Raw genomic sequence first — 22,447 nt, 5'->3', positions numbered from 1 at the left:
AACGCTAACAAATCCAAACCGTACTTGCCTGAATTAATCATTTCTCTTTTGGTAGATGGTTATATCAAAACAACGGCTGTACAAATTGACTATGACTCTTTGAAACGGAAAAAAACTTCTCTCGGTGTTGTTTCCTCAAGACCTGTTGAAGACCAAGAAGTGTACGACGACGTGGCAGAGCAGGACGATGCTAGTGGGTATGTGTAAAAACAAATCATGAAACTGTCTCCCTGCCAGAGATCACGTATTTTAAGATCCTGCAATGCAAACTTCCATACCTCCTACTGATCTCTTATTAAACGAAATTACCATTGACCATAACCCCAGAGTAGGGAACGGTCATTTGAAACTCCACAGTCTTTTGTTTTACCTCTAGCTATGTGTATCAAATACTACTTGAAATATTTGTTTTTCATTTACTGGAGCTCATCAACTGTGTTGTCATTCCGATATGCTGTTTTGAAACATCATTGTGATATGATTTGAACTTAGGTATAAGCCTGAAGTAAATATGATTCAGTAAAATATGATCTATGAAGTATAAAATACAGTTTTCTTTGCTCCCAAGTCTATTAGTCTAAATACATGATTTTTTTTAATATAGCAGAAAAATGCTTTGGACTATGTATGATTCCACTTTGCTCTTCAAAAGCAAAAATTCCCTGTTTTGAAATCTAAACCAACATCATAGTTGTCATTCATTTCAGACTTATAGGCTTTAAACGATTTGGCTAAAGTAGTCTTTTCACAATTTACTGAGAAGTTGAACTGCTGGTCTTTGTACTCTCTCAAAACGTCTGTCTTCCTCTAACAGTCCCTGTCTTAGCACTCCCATGTCACTCCCTCTCTGTCCCTGCACAACCAACACCACCCCCCAACAGAGGAAATGCATAACTAAGTCATACATTCTGCCTTAAATCTACCAACATTTCTCCTTATCTACTGCCACAATCCAAAAAAGTTAAGGGTGGGGAAGGTTGCAGGCAGGCTGAAATCTTTGATACGTCCCCTATCTAATCTCTACCCTACAGACGCCGTGTTCATCTGATTTAGTGATTCTCAGATATTCAGCCTGTCCCTTATGTGGCTCAATACACCCAGTCTGACAGAGCCCAAACTGCTCCAAACCCTAAACCTGAGACAAGTCCACCTTGCTTAGATGTCACAACCATGTCAATTCTGGAATAAAAGTTTCTAAATATTTGCTTTCAGTTTCTGTTCTTATTTTGTGGCAGATCAGTAGCAAATCGCTTGTTGACCAACACTGGTCCTTAGACATACTTTGAGGCACATTGATTTAAACTGATCATATCACTCTCCTGCTTTCTAAAGTTCGTCATTGTACTGAGGATTAAAACCAAATTATTTAATCATGACCAATTAGGTTCAGCCTGATACTCCTAAATACCTCCCTAGCTTCACCTCCTATCTCCCCCTGCCATCATTTACTAAATTTCTGCTATGTCAGCATTTCCCTTTGCTGTCCCCTCCTTCTGAAATGCTCTCCTTACCAACCACTCTCCACCCAGCTAACTGATCCTCCAGATCTCAGTTTACATGTAGCTTTCACTGAGAAACCTTCATCAATTGTGAATCTCAATCTGACCTTCCTATTACAAACTTAAAGCTTTCCTTCTTGCAGTACCACATGTTTATATATGTCTATGTAGGATTTGTGTGTGTGTGTGTGTTTTTCTTGATGCATGTTTCCCACAAAATTATAAACTGTGAAGGTAGAGATAATGGGGATTTTGTTCAACAGGTGTATGTGGTATTTAGGAAACAGACATAAATATTTATCGAATGAGTAAATGAATAAACAAATATTCAAACAGAAAATAAACTGCCCTAGTTAATGATTTACTACTGTTTTAAATCAATATACCACCATACATAATTTCAAGCTAAAGTCATCAACAATGCTTATAGCCATTTTTAAAACAACAAATGATAAAAAGGTAAAGATATTATCAACAAAAGCTAAATAAAGAATGGAGATAATATTAGACTGTTATACTTAACTATCTTAGCCCAGTTTCCCTGGGATACTAAGTCTGTCATCTCAGGGAGGCAAGAGTGAAGGAAAAAAGAATTGAAGCAAGCAAGGAAGGAGAGCTTCGATACTCAAGGGAGAATGAAAATCCAAGCCCTGAGTTGCTACAGCATTGTAACAGTCATAGCTGATGCTTATTTCAAGACCATTCCCAGGAAAGCCACATGAACTGTTACATGTGAGGTCTTTTGACCTGGAGGAGGCGAGTAAGAGTTTCCTACTGACCCTCCCCCCACTCCCCATCTCTCAATGGAGGCTTGTCCTACAGACAGAGAACTCCTCCAACGCTCTGTCTCTCTGGTAACTGTTGGGGAAGCCAAAGCTCAGGGCAAACAGCAGCAGATGACTCTATGATCCAGGGCTCAGAGAGTGAGCCAGAAACCAGAAGCAAGCCACGGTATTTTATACCTGCCTGTTGGCAGCCTTCTGGGTCGAGCTGGGCAAGCCGGCATGCTGAGTGGTGCCAAGCAGAGAGGGAGTCCCTGGGTGTGAGATGAGGAGCCTGCAGCTCAAGACGTGAGATGGGCATTGCCAGGCCATGCCCTCAAATGACATGAGGAATTGGGAGCCACATCATGGGGTCCTAGTGGATAGGCAAGCAGAGCACTGAGATGGCTTCCCTCCCCTCAACATGAAGATTGAAACCTCCCTTCTGAGGCTGACAAAAAATGCCTGTGGTGCCAGGCAATCTTCCTGGAAACTCATTAGTAAAACAGAGCAAAAAATTATGGCCAAACAAATCTAGGAGGATGCATAAAGAACACACTTATGTTAATATGTCCTCTAGTACAGTGTTTCTTCATCTCTTTTCTCTGAGACAATACCCTCTCAAGATGCGTCTCTTTGTCTCTCTCCATATGTGTGTGTGTGTGTGCAAGTTCTAGCATCAAAAGAAACTTGTGAAAGGCTGCATAGCTTGTTATAGTCACAATTTGTACAATAATATTAAAGATTTTGCAAAGACCTATAGTAAGGAAATTTAATTTTGTTTAGCTTGGAAATTCCCAGACTTATTTGACCACAGAACCTTTTCCAAATGAAACATCACATGCATCACCTGATTTTCTTATATGTCATCCCTGCTAATACTTCTTAGGCTTGACATTCCAAATGTTGGAAAATGCTGTTTTAGCATTTAGCTTCTTTATGATGAAATTGATTACGGTTTTCTGTTTTGTTTTGTTTAATACTTAATGATTTGAGGAAGGGCCCAGAGAGGGACATTAAGTGGGATGAAGATTATCTGGTAGTCTAAGGATCCAGCTTTCCATGTCCTGGCCCATTCCACTTGGTTAGGGTACCACATACTACCCCATCCCACCCCAGCCCCACTAGAGCTATGGGAGCACCCTTCTAGGGCAGAGGAACAGAACAAGACAACTTTTCTGGCGGAGCGAAGAGATAAGAGCAGCCATCCTCTTTTCCATGTGCATTTCTTCCTTTTCTTCTAAACCTTCAGCTTCCTTTCTCCGTTGCTTCTCTAATATCTCTTTGGATGAGCTCTGGTCTTCCATTGTTCTTTCTTGCTTTTCCATTCCCCTTCTCTTTTCTTTCTTTCTTCCTTCCAATACAGCCATTTTATGGGAAAGCCACAATCTTCTGAAGTTGAAGGGAAAGGAGAAGGAAAAGCTTCCGTCAAGAATCCTTATTTTCTGATGCCCACTTTGTGGGATTTGGAAACCTCCACAGTGATCCCAAAAAAACATGATCTGTGCTAGATCTTCATCTGGGTAAAATTGTTGCTGCATTCTTTATAACTCAAATTTCAAAGAAAGAATTTTAAATGATCAACAATTTTTTAAATGCAAAACCTACAAATTAGTATACCTATAAAGCATATGAAGAATTAAATTTCCCTTTTGTGGTCTTTTACCACATGTCATCAATTAAGTTTGTTAAATTATTTCTGACAGTTTCATCTTTCAGAATGAATCACAGACTGTTGTGTCTTCTTTCCATGCTATGACCATAAATTATAAAACACATAGCAAAATATGTGATACATGCACTGGAGTTTACAGATCATTAATTGGCCTAGTAATAAGAAAGACACTGACCTTGTGTGGGGATCAGTAAATGTTAGTTTTGGGGTCAGTTTTGATTTCAAATGGTCATATTCTGAGATTTCCAAAATTTTCTGAATATGAGCGCATCATACCAATTATATTTTTAATGTATATATTTATATTTATCTTTTATTTTTGTAAAACACATTTATCTTATTTTGGAGTTAACCCTCCCTAGTTATATTAATAAATAGATATTTATAATGATGAACATACTCAAGAAAAATCTACAAAAAAAAAGGGATGGATGATGTTCTCAAAATGAAGCACTGTTTAATCATAGTTGATGAATATCCCCCAAGCTAATGCTATTACCCTCTTCCATTTTATCAAGTCCACGTAAACCATAACTCAAAAATGCATGTTCTAGTTAACAAACATAGCAGAAAAAAAGTCTTCTATTTAATAAAAGGCTGGAGTTGGAAGAGGTGTGTAGTTTTACTGTTCACTTCTTAAATAACTATAGTACCATAAAATTAAGTCACTTTTATTCCTCTCTTATGCTTTTTTTTTTTCGCAAGCACTGGTAATCGAACCTGGGTCTCTGGGCATGGAAGGCAAGAGCTCTGCCTGCTGAGCCACTGTGGCCCACCTTATTCCTCTCTCATGCATATTTTAATGAGAAAATTATTAAGAAGAAATTTAAAGAAGATATTTTTTCAAAAAGTAATTTCTACACAGGCTTTACTTTTGAAACCATAGCTGCTGTGGCAGAGAATGCACAACAGAAAACGCTTTGTAGTTAGTAGAAAAGGGAAGGGTGCTGCATGCAGCCAGTATCTTGCCCTGACGTGAACAAGAAGACAAAGTCACCATCCTCCCTTCTTGCAGATGCCTCCTCTTTCCTGTTGTTCTTTGCTTGCCCTTTCCTGACTGTCCTAGGGCCAGGGCAGCTGACATGCCCTTCCAGCTCTGGGGAAGCTTACACACGGGCCCTGACAGCCGTCCTTCTCCTCTTCCAACTAAAACAATTCCTGTGATAAATATGAAAGCTTGAAGGAGACAAACCCTCACCAATGAGTACCGCCCAACCTTTTTCCTTCCATTCATCCTTTCCTCTCTCTCTCTCCCTTTCTTTTCTCTCATGCCTTCTTCTCCTTGCCTTTCCTTCTCTTGTTAAAGGTTTTCTGTTCTAAACAGACCATTGTAAGAAGCTGAGGAATCGGCCTAGAAATTAAATAAATGTGTGGCAGTTTTGCTTCCACTTACAATAACCCTGTTCTTTGGAAATTGGGAACGAGATTCTCCAAGATTTACTATTTTGCCAGGAGTGATAGCCAACCAGAGTGCAACTGTTCACATAATTCTAACTGCTTGCTTCATGCTCAAAGGGAAGTGTCAGAGAAAAAAAATGTACAAATGGCATGTAAGCAAGTAGAGATATGCATAAACTTCTTCAAAAGTCCACTCATTTATGTAGTAAGACATTTATAGCATGTTTTCTACAAGTTTCATTAGAAGAAGTACGTTTTCTTTCTAAGTTAACTAAAGCTCTGCACCAGATCAATATCTTTTATTCTGATTTTTAACATTATGAAATTATATATGAGACTAAGAATTTCCCTGTATAATTGTAGCATCAGACTGAAAACAGTCACAGGAAGATTATCCCAAGGGTAAAAATGGGGTGGAGATGAAGGGAGTATACAATTAGAATATTATATGGGAAGGCAGGACACCAGGGTTTTTGTTTCAGTAAATCAATGATCTAGAAGCAGGCTTGGTTAAGTCACTGAATTTCTTAGAGTTTCAGTTTCTTTTTTGCAGAGTGAGGGAATTGAACTAGATGATTTCTGAGTTTTTTTCCAGTTTTCATAGTCTGCAGCTCCTTTGCACTCACAAAACTCACATTTTATTGGGTGATAGGAACAAAAAAACAGATAATTATAAGTGCTAATACCAGAAAAATATAGAGTTTTATGAAAATAAATAAGAAACACAAGCTTTCTGGACCTACATGTCAGGGGTCACATTATATAAAAGCTCCATGAATATGTCTGCAATGTTTAAAAAAGTTCTCCCTTTAAAAATAATTAATGCTACTAGATTAACAATAGATGCTGTGATTATATGATATTGAAAGAGAACTGAATTTAATGAAATGAAAATAACTCTATATGATTCCTAAAACAACTTACTTTATTTTTAAATTTTTTCATTGGAGAAGTTGCAAGTTTACAGAAAAGTCATGTAAAAAATAGAGCATTCCCATATTACACTCCTCCCCCATTATTAACACTTTGCCCAAATGTGGTACCTTTGTTACAATTGATGAAAGAATATTATGATTGTACTATTAATTGTAGCCCAAAATTTACATTAGGGTTATTTTTTTCTCATTTATCACCCTATTATTAACATCTTTCATTAGCATGTTATATTTTGTTATAATTCATGAAAGAACAATTTTATAATTTTACTATTAACTATAATCCAGTGTTTATAATAGGGTTCACTGTGTTGTATAGTCTTATGTTTTATCTTTTATTTCTGTTTTAACTTATGTATGGCCTATGGAATGATGTAAAATTGCATAATCTGAAAACTGCCTCATAGGAAAATATTAGAAGCAAATAATATATGTATTACTGGAACTAACTTGGCTCTTGTTTTTTCATGCCTTGCTACTACTGATCCATTATAGGAAACAATTCTTCTTCCTCTTCAGCGTAAAATTTCTTGGATAAATTCTAAAAAGAATGTTATTTTGCTTTGGTAGAACTCTTCAATATGTGCTTCTCTTCCTGATGGCTAAATAACTCATATAGTAATTTGGTTTGTCTATTTTTTTTTTCTAGCCACAGTCAGAGTGGAAGTGGAGGTAAGCCTCACACTTTATTAGTAATTTCTCTACAAGGCCCAAAGTTTTTATTTTACTAATGACCAATTGCTTCAGTTTTCAAATAATCAGAGGGATCCTTTTGTGGTGGACACAAAGTTGGGCTGACAGTCACTGACCTGGATTCTGGTTCTGGCCACAGAGTAACAGCACAAAAGAAAATCATTCTCTTTACCCAAAGTTTGTTACTAGTCATAGGGTAAGCTCATTTCGGTGTACCCAGGACAGTCTTGGTTTGTGACTGTTGTCTGAGCATAATTAATGATAGCATCCGCCTTCATTTGCAGAAGTACCCTTGTTTGAAGGATAACTTACATGGGCATCATTCCTTTATTCTAATTATTATAATGTGCCTCCTAAAGGGGCCTTAATTTTCTCAACAACAACAAAAAAAAACGAGAATTGAACCAATACCTTGCAGTGCTAAACTTCTCTTGCTAACAGTCAAATTTCAGGTTCAATTTAGATATTCTTGCACATAGAAGGTAAACAATAAACATTGGTTAAGTAAATACTTATCGAATAACAAGGATCCTGAAGAGTATAGCCTAACAAATCAATCAAGAAAGGATTTAACTTTAAGAATATGTATCAAAAAGTTCACCTCATTTTTTTCTGTTTTAGCTACCATATTTGTTTAGCCTACAAACTCATCTTTTCATACCAATTGCTTTTCTGTACTTATATCTAATCAGCATCCATTTCTGAATGTCTCTGCAATAACTTTTTCTTCTCAACTCTTACAATCTTCTTTTTTCCATAATTACTCTATCTCCATTTAGTTTACTTTTTCTCATGTTTATTCCCCATTCCTTTCATCTCAAATTCACATTACTTCTCATCATCAGTCATTCTTTTATCTGAGAATTTTTATAAGATGATCAGCAAAGCAGTTAATTTACTGTGCATATGAGAGTAGGAAAATAAAGTTTGTTTTCTTTTAACTTTAAACTTATATAAAAGAGGAATGGTTTCTGTCATTACCTAAGGAAGATTTATTAACAAAATTCAGGTAATCATTAAATGACCAAAAATTAACAGAAGATTTTCTCCTCCCTTCACCAACTCCAATCCAAATGAAGGGATATTTCCAGCTCCTCCAGATGATATTTATGATGGGGTTGAAGAAGATCCTGACGATGGGTAAGAATCATCAGTGAATTGCCTTTTTTGCAAATCTTTTTTTTTTTGCTTGGGCAGGCACCAGAAATTGAACCCAAGTCTCTGGCATGGCAGGCAAGAACTCTGCCTGCTGAGCCACTGTGGCCCGCCCTTTTGCAAATTCTTTATATATCAAATTTTGATTTTGATTTCCAGTTAGGATAAAAAGGAGAAAATACTGTTCTTTTTACCTTACTGAAAAAATGATTTGAATGTTAATTAACAGTAGTAGTAAATCAAGAATATTGTTTGGAAGAACTTCAAAAACTGTTTTAGAAATAAGTGAAATGAAAAAGAGATTTTTAATTACAGATATTGTAGATATTTTTCCCCAAACCTTTTCCAACTATTTATTTAACAATCAATCATTTACTTTTAGAATAGTCTTCAGAGAATTGATCAATTACATGACTATACCTTGTATAATAATCATAATTATGAGCAACCCAAATAAATTGAGACCATATGCTAACTGTGGAAGAACCAGTATTGAATATATACTCCCTTGCGTGTTATAATCTTTTGAGGTGCATATTTGAAAACTTATGTCTATTATTTACTTTTCATAATACAACTAAATTGATGTTTAAAATTTAACCATGACACCCTAGCTCCATATTTTAAGGATCAAGGGAAATATCATTAAATGGACAAAATGAGCAACGTAATAGAAACAATATTCAAAGATGGTGATCTATAAGCTTAATAGCACAAACTAGTTGAATACATTGAGTTATTTGATGCCTGAATGATGGATGCTGTATAATTATAAAAAAATCTGATTGTCAACCCGATGTCTTCACGTACCACTGATAACCGCATTCTGATCAATGCCTGCATGCTCCAAAGTTTCGCGTTACAGGTCGAAGAGAAGAATAGCCCGTGGTCCTGGGGGATTTTGAAGATGTTAAAGGGAAAAGATGACAAAAAGAAAAGTGTACAAGAGAAATCTAAAGTCTCTGAGTCAGACAGTAATGAAAGTGCATCGTAAGAGTCGGCCAACCAAATACAGTGCACAATAACTACACTAATATTAATTTAATCAAATGCTACTAATCTTTTATAACCACTAGCCAAATTCTGTTAGGCTTAAACCATTTTAATGTTTTTCTCCATTAATCGTGTTAGCTTCATCCACACTTTCATCCTAAACTCATGCATTTTCATCAGGGGAGCCCAAAGTATTAAAAAATCATCATGTGGTCCAAAAGTATATTTTGCTTTTCACACAAACATACACATGTGTACACCCAGGTGCATGCACAGCCTCACTCACACATTCATACACACTCACACATTTGCACACACAATGCTCATACACAAGCACACACAGTCCATTTAGTAAGACTTCTTTTTTAACTGTTGCATCGCATCTAAAAATCGCACACTTTCAGGGCCACATTTTATTATGCGATATTTTATATTGAATGCTCTTCAAAATATATATTCTCTTTTAAATATTAATTTTCTAGAAACAAAGGACACAGTTTGAAATTCCTTTTATTTAAATATATAATTTCTGTAACTTTGTTTCACACAATTGTGAAATATTGCTTCTATTTCAATTCAAATTGAATACTTTATTCAAATAGAATAAAGTGATGATTTACTTTAAATATTTTAAGTTTGTCTAAATAAAAGTTCAGGCATAAATTTTCTCTTTCCATCATAAAAATAATCCTTTAGTATAAATTCCATACATATGAATTTGAAGGATCTTTATAATGTTTCTGGGTACAGGAAATTCTTCTTGTTTTATATGTACCTAATGGACTCACTGTATTTAAATGAGGTCTTTATAATATGTTACTTCCACATACCATTCCTAATTTTAAGTACTCTTGTGAGGCATCAAAACAATACTCAATAACTAGTACACTTGAAATAATTATAAGAAAATATAAGAAATCTTTAGATGCAGTATTACTCAAATATAATCTTTAGTTAACCAGAAATAAAAACAGAGATTATTTTTTCTACTCTAGTTATATACCACCCAGTTTTTATTTTGGGTCATTTGAATTAATTTCCTTTTACTGTCTAGTTTAACTGACCGTTTCTGTCCTGTACATCACTATTCCAGTGACATATGTGTGTGTGAGGTGTGTGTGAATATTTAAAACCCACGGTTCAGAAAGTAATAAAAACAGAGGTCTTTTTTCTATTGCAACTAAATTCCACCCAACCTTGATTTCAGATCACTTATATTAATAAGCTCTCACTCTCTAGTTTAAGTGGGTATTCCTCTCTTATTCTCCAGTCTCCTATGCCTGCGTATATATGTACAAATCTAAAAGCATTGGTCCAATGGCTAGTAAAAAAAAACAGCAACCATATGTCTTGACTCAATTGTTTTGGCCATCTTTGGAGTTCAAAGAAAGCCTTTCTAAGTTCCAAATTGGTGGACAGAAACAGAGATTTAGTGGAGAAATGGAGGATGAGAAAGAATGAAAGCCACAAATTAACCTTTATAAGCTTCCAGACTTACCTGTGATGTGTCTTCTAAATAAAGGACTCAATTTCCATGTTCATATTGGTTTCTTTATAACTGTGCTCTCATTTTCTTTCCAGTTTCCCTCCTCCCCCTAAACAATTGGGTAAGTAATAAAAATAGATTATACATTTTCTGTCTTATTTCTTACAGGTGGGGTAGTGGGAAAGCATTGAATTTAGTCAAAATATGTAGATTATAGTCCTGACTCTGAAAATAATATATTATGTAACTCTGGGCAAGTCACTTCACCTTGCATGGCCACATTTCTTAACAGTAAAATAGAAAGGAGAGAGAAATTTTTAAATGACTAATGGTTAAATTGTTCCTCCAGGGCCTACTTATGGAAGTAGCTATAAACTAGCAGGGACTAAACCTCACTTCTCAAATCTTCCCCCTCCATCCACCACTTTTTCCTGTTTTATACACTGACCTTCCTCATTAAGATTTCTGAAAGCACACTAGATAATATGCCACTAAGTCCCTTCTGACTATAAATTTATTTTATTTTTAAAGGCATAATTTATATATTTGGTAATTTTTGCACTGTAACTTAATTTTGTATCTGTACAATTTCTATCAGTTTATTTTTTTCCTTCCCACTGAGACAAATCTTAAGCAGCTTTTTCAAAAATTGGCTATGAATAAATAAAACGTACTCTCCCAAGAATATTCAGGGACTTTCAAAAAATTCATTTATTTCAATATGGCAATACATTAAAATAGCAAAACAAACACACAAATAGGGGGAGAAATCTTCCAGACTGCTTATCTAACATTGGAACCTTATTTTCAGTTATCAGTATGAAAATATATAAGAGACTAACTCAAATGGATCAATTCCTGTTGAAGTTCTTGTATCCTAATCTATAATTTTCAAAAAGTATTCAAGAAACTCAGCTCCATAAAAAGTAGAGGAAGAAAAAAACAGAACAAGTATAACCACTTAGGTAAAAAATGTGCTTTTTTGTTTCAAGTTTTTTCCTCAGTGTGTTTTAAGTACATGGGCATGGAAGATTAATTTTTACCCTTCCAGAGCCTGATGATATGTTTCATTTTTTAAAATAATTTTTATGGATTTTTCACATAGTTGAGCAAGTTTCATCCTATGAAATTAATTAACTTTGAGTGGAAAGAGAATACAAACACACATGCATACGTATGGATAGAGAGAATTTTTAAAGGAAATCAATGTCTTGCCAGTATCAGAAAACATTTAAACTTCCTATGAGAATCGTTCTTTAAGCCCTTTATACTTTTTTCCACTCATCTCTTTAGTTTACTCTGTGGAGCAAATTAGTAATTTAGGAAAAGTAGCTACAGATTGGAAAAACCATTGAATGGCCACTTTTCCACTAGTACTTATTCTCAACTTCTGCTGTCATCAGAAGTATCTTATTAATAGAAATATTCTTTCCATTGGAAAATGGTGTCACTCCTAATATCACTAAAGGGCAAAAGCTAATGACTAACAATCAGCAAATAATAGAGAATGATAGATGTAGAGATAGAAAGGCACAGGTATAGAGAGATGATAGATAGACATAGACAGGCATTGATAGGTTTAGCACCCCAAATCCCATAAGAATCCTGGTCAGTAATGTTGATTTGGCTGTTAGCAATCTGCTCTTCCAGACGTTCATCCCACTTGTGGATCTTCTGATAACTACACACGGGTTTTATTGTTGTTGTTTTGTGTTTGTTCTTTTTCAGATAATGACAGTTATATTCATGGTCATTTTTTTTGCATTTGTTTTGTTTTGCTTTTTAGAGACATTTAACACTTACGTCCCTTTTAAGCACAATGCTTCTAGGAGAAATTTACCCAGACTCCAAAAAAACTTGTTGTCCCTGAAGAAATCTTTATATTAAACATGTTATTGATTGTATCAAAATTCAAACTACAGTGTCAACATTTAATAATTTGTCTTTTGTTAGATATGGGAGATGAAGTTTATGATGATGTGGATGCTTCTGATTTTCCTGTTCCATCAGCAGAGATCAGGTAAGTAAAATGAAATGAAAATAAGACTGCTCAAGAAAATTCCACTGGGATCAAAATCCAATGGGGTGCATATTTACTCTACATCATCAGGTACACTATCCTTCCCTCTGAAGTTCTATTTCTTTCTGGCTCTCCAGCTCTAACATCATTGCTAAGTTAATGGAGAGCCCTGCCTTGGCCTTGCCTTCTTTGAGTATCCCCACCCACAGCCCTGGTTCTGCTCCTGGTCTCTTGATTTCTCTGCCCTGTGACTCACTACTAACTGCATTCCTTTATTCATCCATTCACTCTGAAAATATATTTGAGAGCCTCTTCCTGATTCATTTCCTCCCCTTACTTTAACTCTTTTCCTAAAACTTTTTTGTCTTGAATATACTTCTTAGTTTGCCTCTCAACCATCGTCCACTCTGTCCAAGTCTCCTCCATGCTCTGTTTCCTATATGGAAAAAAGAAAGAGGATTTGTTTTTTAAAGGTACTTTTAGTTATGTCTGCCTTTTCAAGGATTCCATTCATATTTCAGAAATAAAAAAATTAAACAAAAACCAGTCAACAGTGAATAGTGCTATTCTTTCAACTCACCTAAGGTGTCAATTTAATTTTAGGCTAAAATTGCATGAAAATCTGTTAAGATAGGTTGATACAGAAGAAGTGCCTGTTGAGAATTCTTTTGAAATAGAAAATAACATGATAGGATGCTTTCTTATAGCCCAATAAATGTAAGAGAGGATCTGATACTTTGTATAAAAGGAAAAACACCTCTAACTTTTTCAAGAAAAAAAAGTGAGTAAAAAGATATGTACTTGATTAAAATATGAAAGTAACATAAATTGAATATATTGTTAAGTAGTGCCCTCTGAGCCATACTGGTAAAATTCATGAGTGAACACTAACTATTCATTTTTTTACCAGCATTCTTAAACTAATTTTGCCGAAATAGAGACATCATGGTGATCAAAGAACCTGAAAGGAAAATATACTGTCATTCATTTATGAAGAGCTTCAAAAATAAAGATGAAAGGAGAATAATTAGTCTAGTTTTTCAGTTCTCCATGAAAGGAAAATCTCATCTTCTTCAACAATGTATTCAAATTTCAGTATTCTTTATCATCAGGAAGTTACTTCTTAAAGTTCTATTCCTAACAATTTTTAATGCCTTTTTCTGTTTATATTAACTGTAGAAATGCCACCACATTCTATAAAACAGCTCTAAAGGAACTCATAGTCAAACATTGGCCTCTTTCTTTAAGCAAAATATATCCCAACAAATTAAGCTTTATGTGATTAGTATTTTTTCTTACCTGTTGTTTAAACAACAAGAATTTGAAACAAGTTTATGTTTTCTAACAAATCTTTAAATAAATTTCAATGTATTGTTTTCAAAGATATTTTAGGGAGCATTTTTCACATTTATATATTTTCTAAATAGCCCCAAAGAGTGCACCTTGGGCCAACAATCCTACTGGAGGATGTGGGATCACAGCCCCATAAGGAGACTAACAGAATCTAAGGCAGAATACTGTGCTAACTCATTTCAAAGTGAGTAAATTCAATTCCAAGCTTCAAACATTAAGAAGCAGACATTGGAAATAAATCAGTTAAAAACAAAGCTCCATCATAGATTATCTTAATAAAAATGAATACCTGTTTTTAAAATTTGTACATTATTTATAAATATTCTGATTTTTTTAATTCCCTTCTGCAGTGATTCATGGCCCTTTCCCAACATTCAAACTTAATCCTGGCTGCAAATTAGTTTTATTTAGGGAGTTTTTTAAATAGGTATGTCAGCACCTGTTCGCACTCAGACTAATTAAATTAGAATTTCCAGGGATTAGAGAAGCACATTCATATTTTTTAAAAACCTCTCAGGTAATCCTACGTGTAGCCAAGTAGGAGAATCAGACCCTAGGCTTATTCACTGTTCTCATGGGAATTGGGTATAGTCCTTTTGGTATCTAAAGTAGAGTGGATTTCCATGCCCACATGCTTATTTGTTTGTTTTACTATTAAATTCATTAATTCATCAGAATACTTAAAATATGTTTCTCTCTCTCCCTCATTTGCTCCCTTTACATTTTCCTCTTCCCCAGCACCCCCCACCACCACCACCTCATGCAGAGAATGGACAGTTGACAGAATGATTGAGATAAAGATCGACTATTAGCCATCTTCTTTAACGAGTCCCTTCTTATAATATCTAAAATCTTACCTTTTATCTAATTTCATTTTAATTTAGCAACATTTCCCACCTCCTACTGTGCTCCATTTTAAGCACAGAGTTTTCTTCTTTGTGTTTGGTTGTTTGGTTGTTTGGTTTTTGGGGAAATGTGTAGGCCTGGAAATGAACTCGAGTCTCCCACATGGCAGGCAAGAATTCTACACTGAACTACCCTTGCACTACCCCACCTCCCCAAAAGTGTTCTTTTTTTTAAAAAAGCTTTCTCTATAACATTGGCCAAGCCTCTTATTACCTAAACTTCAAAATTAAAGGGTTTGAAAATATAGGAGACTGAGGATCAAGTTGATCATATGAAACTGATGATATGCAAATATGTTTAATCTACAACTCAGTGATTTTATGTTAATCCTTAATAGATAATCTCTTACTTCCATTTTAACCCAGAATTTGTGTTCTCCTGAAGAATCTCTTCTGCATTATGAAATTTCATCATTTATTGCACTGGATCATACTGGATTCCTGAGAAAAAGTATTAATTGAAAACAAAATTTAATAAACATTTAATGTTATGAATTATTTCATTACATACTATACTTTTTAAATGAAGTTTCATTTATTTTATGTATATTCTGCTATCCTAGTCAAGGAATCAATATTGGTAAGACCAAGACAGAAGAAAAAGACCCTAAGAAGCTGAAAAAGCAGGAAAAAGAAGAAAAAGACTTCAGGAAAAAATTTAAAGTATGTCATTTTTAAATATGATATAGAGTTCAAAACAGTGATTGGCTCATCCAATTATCTTTAAATTACATTTTAAAAATATAATGATCGATATCACCATTTACGCTTTCCATCATAACTCTTTATTTTCTACAAATTTAGTTTAGATTTAAATTTATCCCTATAGCAAATTAGGCAAGCTGTCACACATATACCGTAAGCATACTGTGAGGATCATCTAAAAATAGTTGTCCTTTAAGACTTGATAAGAAGGTAGTCTAAAAATAGTTGTTATATTAGTTTGGTGAGCTTAGGAGTGACTTTTACCTCTCCACATTTTCTTGAATATTCTTACATTATTGAAAACAATGAACTATTTATTTAGCAAAAGACCCTATTAATAAATCTGTCAGCAAATGAATTAGTCTGATCATATCCATCAGCCTATAATGATTTAAATGCTTTTCTTTGTTTTTTCAGTATGATGGTGAAATTAGAGTCTTATATTCAACCAAAGTTGCACCCTGCTTAGCTTCTAAAAAGTGGGGGGCCAAAGATCTACAGCTAAGGCCTGGAGAATCTCTTGAAGTTATACAAAGCACAGATGATATGAAAGTTCTCTGCAGGAATGAAGAAGGAAAATGTAAGTCAGTCCTTACATTACATTTAAATGGCCATACAGTATTCCTTAAGAAGCAAATAAATTCAGTGATTGTCACTGTTTCTGTGAGCTCTTTTGCTCTATGCTATTTGAGTTGTGGAAAACATTAAGAAACTGGAGATTTTGCTGTGCTGAAATCAGTGTGTTTTATTTTAATCTCTTTTCAGTTACCACATATATATAAACTGTAGTGCCAAGGTAATGCCAAATTAGTGTTTCTCAAAGTGCAGCCACAGACCACCAGCACTAGAAAAATCTCATGTGCATACTGAAATAGCAGTTGCTTGGATCCATCCTTGACTTGCTGATTCTTGAGCTCTGGGAATCAGAATCTATCATAACTCCTTCCTTAGCTTGTTCTTATATACACTAAAGTGCATAAAGTAGTAAGAAGCTCTTGCTTATGCTCTTGCTTTGTACTGATTTTGAAATTATATGGCATAATTCACACTTAGAATTTCCAATTTTCCTATCTTGCAAATTCACTTATTCCCATTTCCTATCTGAACATACAGTGTGGTACACTATTCCAAAAAAATGCAAGTCTGTGCTCTCTTTGACTTTATCAGCTATTAAAGTTGATATATGGAAATATTTTTGTCAGTTTTTATAGGAAATTTGTTTCATTTAATGTCTGTATGTTGTCCTGTCTTTAGAACTGGATAGCCAATATGACTGTCCCATATCAACCTTAGTTAATCTACATGGAAAGCATGGATGTTGAGTTGAACTGTAATGAAATGAAGGTGACTCAGGGTCAGGAACTAAAACAAAGTTTAAAGAATAAATCACAGTAACTAAAGGGTAGGGAAAATGGATCTAAAGTTACCATGGGGAAGAGTGGTTGTCTTTTAAAAAGAGAAAATGGAATGTGGGAACAAAGGATAAAAGGCAGGGGCGCTGTAGTATTAAGGCTTGGAACTCACTGAAGATAATTGGTAGACAGTGCTTAGGAGACAAAAAAAAGTCTCTTTCATATTTACATTTGGGGGGTCTACCCTAAAGAACAGCCCTAAATTTAGAAAAATTATACATAATTTAAAATTCATCAAAATATGAAGCAGATTCAATAATAAAAACTTCACTAAATAAGTTATAATAAATATACCCAATTTAACATTTTGATGATGGTAACTTGAGGAAATTCTTATGACATAATATTAAGAGAAATATGAAGCTTATTTTATGGGGATAGGATTTACAAACAGATTTAAAAATTAAGTAAATAAAAGATAGTAAACCAAAAGAAATTGCACCAACATGCTAATAGTGGCTGCTTCAGTTGATACGCCTGAAATATGTTTTATTTTCTCTACTTTCCACATTACACATTTTTCACAATAGAGAATGGTCCTAGTGCTTGTTATGTGACCCTCTCTCTACTGGAGAAACTTCAGACTCGTCTTCTCCTTGTCATGGAGGAAGAAAATCTTGCCATGCTGTCCTGAAACACCTGTCCTTAGCAGCAAATCCAGCTGCAATGCATAAACACATTACATGAGCATCTTGTTAAAAATGCCAATTCTAATTCAGTGTGTCTGAGATGAGGTCTGAAATTTGCATTGTTACCAAACTCCCTTGTAACTGATGCTGCTTGCCCATGAAGCACACTAAGTAACAAGGTTGTAAATGACATCATCAGCAAGTATGCATGGATTTAGATGGGCAGGAATAGGTATACCACCAGTAACAGAAACCCAGAGAAAAGGTTCCTACTTTCCAAGTAATCTCTAGACCTTAAGAATGTAGATTAGCAATACCTCTAATCAGGGAAAATTTCACAACTTTCTGCTATTTCCTACTTGGACATCAATATTCTAAGTATTATGATGGATATGGAGGGTTTCTGCCTTCTTCAAATTCATCATCTCTTAAAAATGAGAGATGGAAATATTTTATGAACTTCTGGTAGATTACAACCCGGAGCTCCATGTAAATTTTATCTTCTTATACTGGTAAAATAAAAATGCACTCTATGATTTCCAAGCTCACTGATGACCAATTCAATTCTTAGGTAGTTTTCAGGTCCATCTCAAAAAAGATGGAAACCATACCACTTATGTGCCTGTTGTTCTTTTATTGTAAGACTTTCTTTGGACTGGATTTTATCTTAGTTTGGCTGCCCTGAAAGCAGATCCTGAGATAAGGATATGAGTACAAGTTGTTTATTTTGGGAGGTGATTCCAGGAAATACCATGGGCAAATGGAAAATTGAGATAGGGAGGGAAAGGCAGCCAAGAAAGTCTTGTTATCAAAAAAAGTTACCTCTTGGCCTCACCCCAATCAAGATGGCAGAGTAAGATGCTTCGTATCTCCATCACCCCACAGAAGCTTTGAACAACCAGCAAGGACTGGCAAAAACATCTTTTTCAAAGCTCCATAAAACAAAGGACTGCAGTAACAAGTCAAGGGCTGAATCAAGAAAAAGACTACTTAAAGTGATAGGACCTCGTAATATCCTAACTGGCCCCTCTCTTACCACTCACGAGCGTGGAGTTGGCCTGCCCTCTTGATGCAGATCCCTGGTCCCAGTTCCGGAGGGAGCAGAGTAATCCTTGTGTACATTCTGGGAGCATGTGTCTGGCCCAATCTGTCAAATGGTGGCCTGGGGGACTCATCATCCCAGAACTTGCCCCACATGTAGAAGGCAGCTCTCCAAACTCTCCTACAAAATGCCATAAGAGAGTAGTCAACTGGCTGTCTGAGACAAAGGATTGCTGCCTATAGGATTTATGGCAGGTACCTAGGTACATGAGGAAATTATTTCCTCGGAAAGAAGGGACATCTGTATCTGTATAAATGGGAGAATTCCTAGGGCCACACTCATACCCAAGAAAAGAGGCATATGCAGAAAGCATCGTGGACTACCTGGGATGATGGAAATGTTTTGGTAATGGATGGTGATTATGGAAACACAACAGTGATTAACAGCACTGAATTATATATTTGAATGTGGTTAAAAAGGAAAGCTTTAGGTTGTATATATGGTACCAGAATTAGAATTTTTTAAAAATCCGTGTAACCGCATAGCACAAACAGTGAACCCTAAGTTAAACCATGGACTATAGTTAATAGTACAACTATAAAAATGTGCTTTTATCAATTATAACACATGTTCCACATCATTGCAAAATATTGATAGAGGTCTATAGGAATCCTGTATTTTATGCATGATTGTTCTGTAACCCACAACTTCCCTAATAATATATATGCATTATTATACACACACACACATACACAGGCCCTGAAATGGGAAAGGTGAGGGTATTTGGAATGAGTACCAAAAGCATCTGCTATTGCCTTCCAGGTCAAGCATTTAATGTTCAATGATCATACTTGCTAAATTTCACTTTTATTTTTCCAAACTTCCTATTTGTTCATCTTTGGATTGGATATTATACATTCTTTTCTTTTTTAACATGGACAGGCACTTGGAATCAAACCCGGGTCTCTGGCATGGTAGGCAAGAATTTTGCCACTGAGCCACATCACACCGCCTGATCTTCTACATTCTTAATTTCTGACCCATTCCTCTTATACCTTTATGAGATTTGGGATGATTGCTCTATGAGGTTTTGGTTGTTTGGAGCAATATGCCCCAGAAAAATATGTACTTAAACTTAACCCATTCCTGTGAATGTGAATTCAGATGAGGTTGCTTCAGTTAAGGTGTGGCCCAATTGAATCAGGTTGGATCTTAATCCTATTACAGGAATCCCATGCCAGCAGAATGAAGTTCAGACAGACAGACACACACTCACAGAAAGCCATGGGAAGAAGCAAGGAGAAGCCACTAAGTACATTGCCAATGACAGAAAAGCCAAAGACCAAGGATCACTAGCAGTCAGCTGCAGAACACCACAGGCTTCTGAGAAAGCATCACTTGGATGATGCTTTGAATTTGCACTTTTTCTAGACTCAAAACTGTGAGCCAATAAATTCCCATTCTTAAAGCCAACCCATTGCATGCTATTTGTTTCAACAGCCAGGAAACCAAAGCTGGGTTCAACCCTGCCTCATCTAGGTTATCGCAATAGCTTTCCAAATACTATGGTTGAGTCAGTGAGAACCGCCTACCAATCCCAGTGAAGAAGGCCTGCTACATGAAGGATGGCAAATACTTCTGACCCCTTCATCGTCCTGTGTTATCGCAGTCACCAAGGAATACTCAACACACACAAACACTGGTTGGTATAATATACTAGTGAGCACTGGTCTCCCATGGCCAGTGGGACCCTCTGTATGGCAGAACCAGGACCATGGTTTACGCACACCTCATTTGTGTCGCAATATAGGAGAAGATCTGCATGGAAAATCTTTTTCCATCCTTTCACTTTCAATCTATTTGTATCCTTGTATCTAAGATGAGTCTCTTGTAAGCAGCATATAGCTGCATTCTATTTCTTAATCCATTCTGCCTGTATATTCTGTAATTGTAAACAATTACAAAAATCTATTTGTAATTGGTAAGTTGAGCCCATTAATATTCAAAGTTATTACTGAAAAGGCATTTCTTGCATCCACCATCGTATCTTCCTGATTTTATTTGCAGATCTATGTATTCTTTTTCCTCTTGTTCTTTTTATCCTTTAAATTACCCTTCCTGGTACTCTTCAATTCTGTGCCCTCCTTCAGACTTCCCTCTCCTTTTTTTTTCAACCAGCAGAACTCCTTTTTGTATTTCTTGTAAGGCTGGTCTCTTGTTGACAAATTCTTTCAGGACTTGTTTGTCTGTGAAAACTTTAATCTCTCCTTCAGTTTTAAAGGACAATTTGACTGGGTACAGAATTCTTGGCTGGAAGTCTTTCTCTTTCAGAATCGTAAATAAATCATACCACTGCCTTCTCACCTCCATGGTGCTAGCTGAGTAGTCTGAACTCAGTCTTATGTGGTTTCCATTGTATGCAGTAGATTGTTTTTCTCTTGCTGCTTTCAGAATTTTCTGCTTCTCTTCAATATCTGACAGACTGATTACTGTGTACCTTGGGGAAGGCCTATTTGGATTTATTCTGTTTGGAGTTCATTGGGCTTCCTTGACTTATATATTCACATCCTTTATAAGGGTTGGGAAATTTTTCCCCATTATGTCCTCAACTACCCTTCGTAGCCCTTTACTCCTCTTTTCTCCTTCTGGGACACCAATGATTCTTATATTTGTGCACTTTGTTTTGTCTATCATTTCCATGAGATCCAATTCAAATTTTTCCATCTTTTTTGCCATTTGTTGTTTTGAGTCTTCAAAGTTAGTTATCCTGTCCTCTATATTGCTTATTCTTTCTTCTGTCTCTTCAAATCTGGTGTTGTGTGCCCCTAGTATGTTCAACAGAGTCTTTGTTCTCTGTGATTTCCACTATTTTTCTATTTATTCTTTCAAATTCCTCTTTATGGTCTTCTACTTTCTTGATCTCCTTTATGTCATTTGCCATCCCATTTATTTTAAGTAGAGTTATATGAACATCTTCAATTAGTTGCTCCAATGTCTGTGTCTCCTCTGGTGTTTTAATTTGGTCATTAGGCTGGACTATATCTGTCTGCATTGTGATATGCTTAGTGATCTTCTGTTCTTTTCGCCACATGTAAATATCTTGATTGATTTACTTCGGGAGTTGATTTCTTTCAGTAGTCCAAGGCCTTGTGTTTGTGGGATGGATGAGAGATGCTATGCTGGTGCTTGTGAATGGGGTGCCTGGTGGCCAGGGATGATGTAACTGTGCAGGTGCACAGGTTTGGGGGACGTAGCCCTGGTGTGTACTGGTCTAGGGCATTGGGACCTTTGTGTGCATACGTAGAGCTGTGGCAGCAGGTCAGTATTATGCCTTCATTTGTTGGGGGCAGTTGTGACCCAACTGTGCAGGTCAGCACTTTCTCAGAGCTGGGAAATGTGATTGAGGGCTGTGGGCATGTGCGGTTCTAATACTGCCATAAATTGGAGTTCCCAGAGCTGAAAGTCGTGACTGGGGGCTCATGCATGGGTCTAGGAGTGCCATAAACTGATGCAGAAAGCTTGGTGGGGGGGATGCTGTTGCACAGGGGAGGCAGTGCAACATTATGGGCAGGGGGTTGGGGATGCTTGGAGCAAGGGGAATGGGAGCGGGTAACAGGATTCAGGTGCATGGGGTCAGTTGCTGGTCACAGGGCTGTGCTGGTGAGGGTAGCGTGTTCAAAGAACTCTGCCTGGCTTACTTTCTAGTCCCAGGCTCCTATCCATGACACACATTCTTAAACAGCATAAAAAAGTTCATCGTTCACCAGGACAGGAGAGGAGCATCCT

The 22,447-nt window shown here is 36.0% G+C and overlaps 1 protein-coding gene across 8 annotated transcripts in view; it reads left to right on the top strand.

The window, feature by feature from the left end:
* The window catches only part of FYB1 (FYN binding protein 1), a 170,519-nt gene that overhangs the window by 133,130 nt on the left and 14,942 nt on the right, over positions 1-22,447 (top strand). For 7 of the 8 annotated variants that reach the window (XM_077117036.1, XM_077117038.1, XM_077117037.1 and 4 more), the window contains 8 exons: positions 56-197; positions 6,918-6,940; positions 8,041-8,101; positions 8,969-9,106; positions 10,691-10,716; positions 12,549-12,615; positions 15,437-15,536; positions 15,996-16,158. In XM_077117036.1, the coding sequence (XP_076973151.1) occupies positions 56-197; positions 6,918-6,940; positions 8,041-8,101; positions 8,969-9,106; positions 10,691-10,716; positions 12,549-12,615; positions 15,437-15,536; positions 15,996-16,158 (720 nt within the window). The remainder of the gene's footprint in view (positions 1-55; positions 198-6,917; positions 6,941-8,040; positions 8,102-8,968; positions 9,107-10,690; positions 10,717-12,548; positions 12,616-15,436; positions 15,537-15,995; positions 16,159-22,447) is intronic. The other variant, XM_077117045.1, reaches the window with a different exon arrangement.

This window comes from Tamandua tetradactyla, chromosome 9, assembly GCF_023851605.1.
Source record: "Tamandua tetradactyla isolate mTamTet1 chromosome 9, mTamTet1.pri, whole genome shotgun sequence".
NCBI classification, from domain to species: Eukaryota; Metazoa; Chordata; class Mammalia; order Pilosa; family Myrmecophagidae; genus Tamandua; species Tamandua tetradactyla.
The sequence above is the reverse complement of the archived record's forward strand: the minus strand, read 5'-3'. Positions and strand labels throughout refer to the sequence as shown.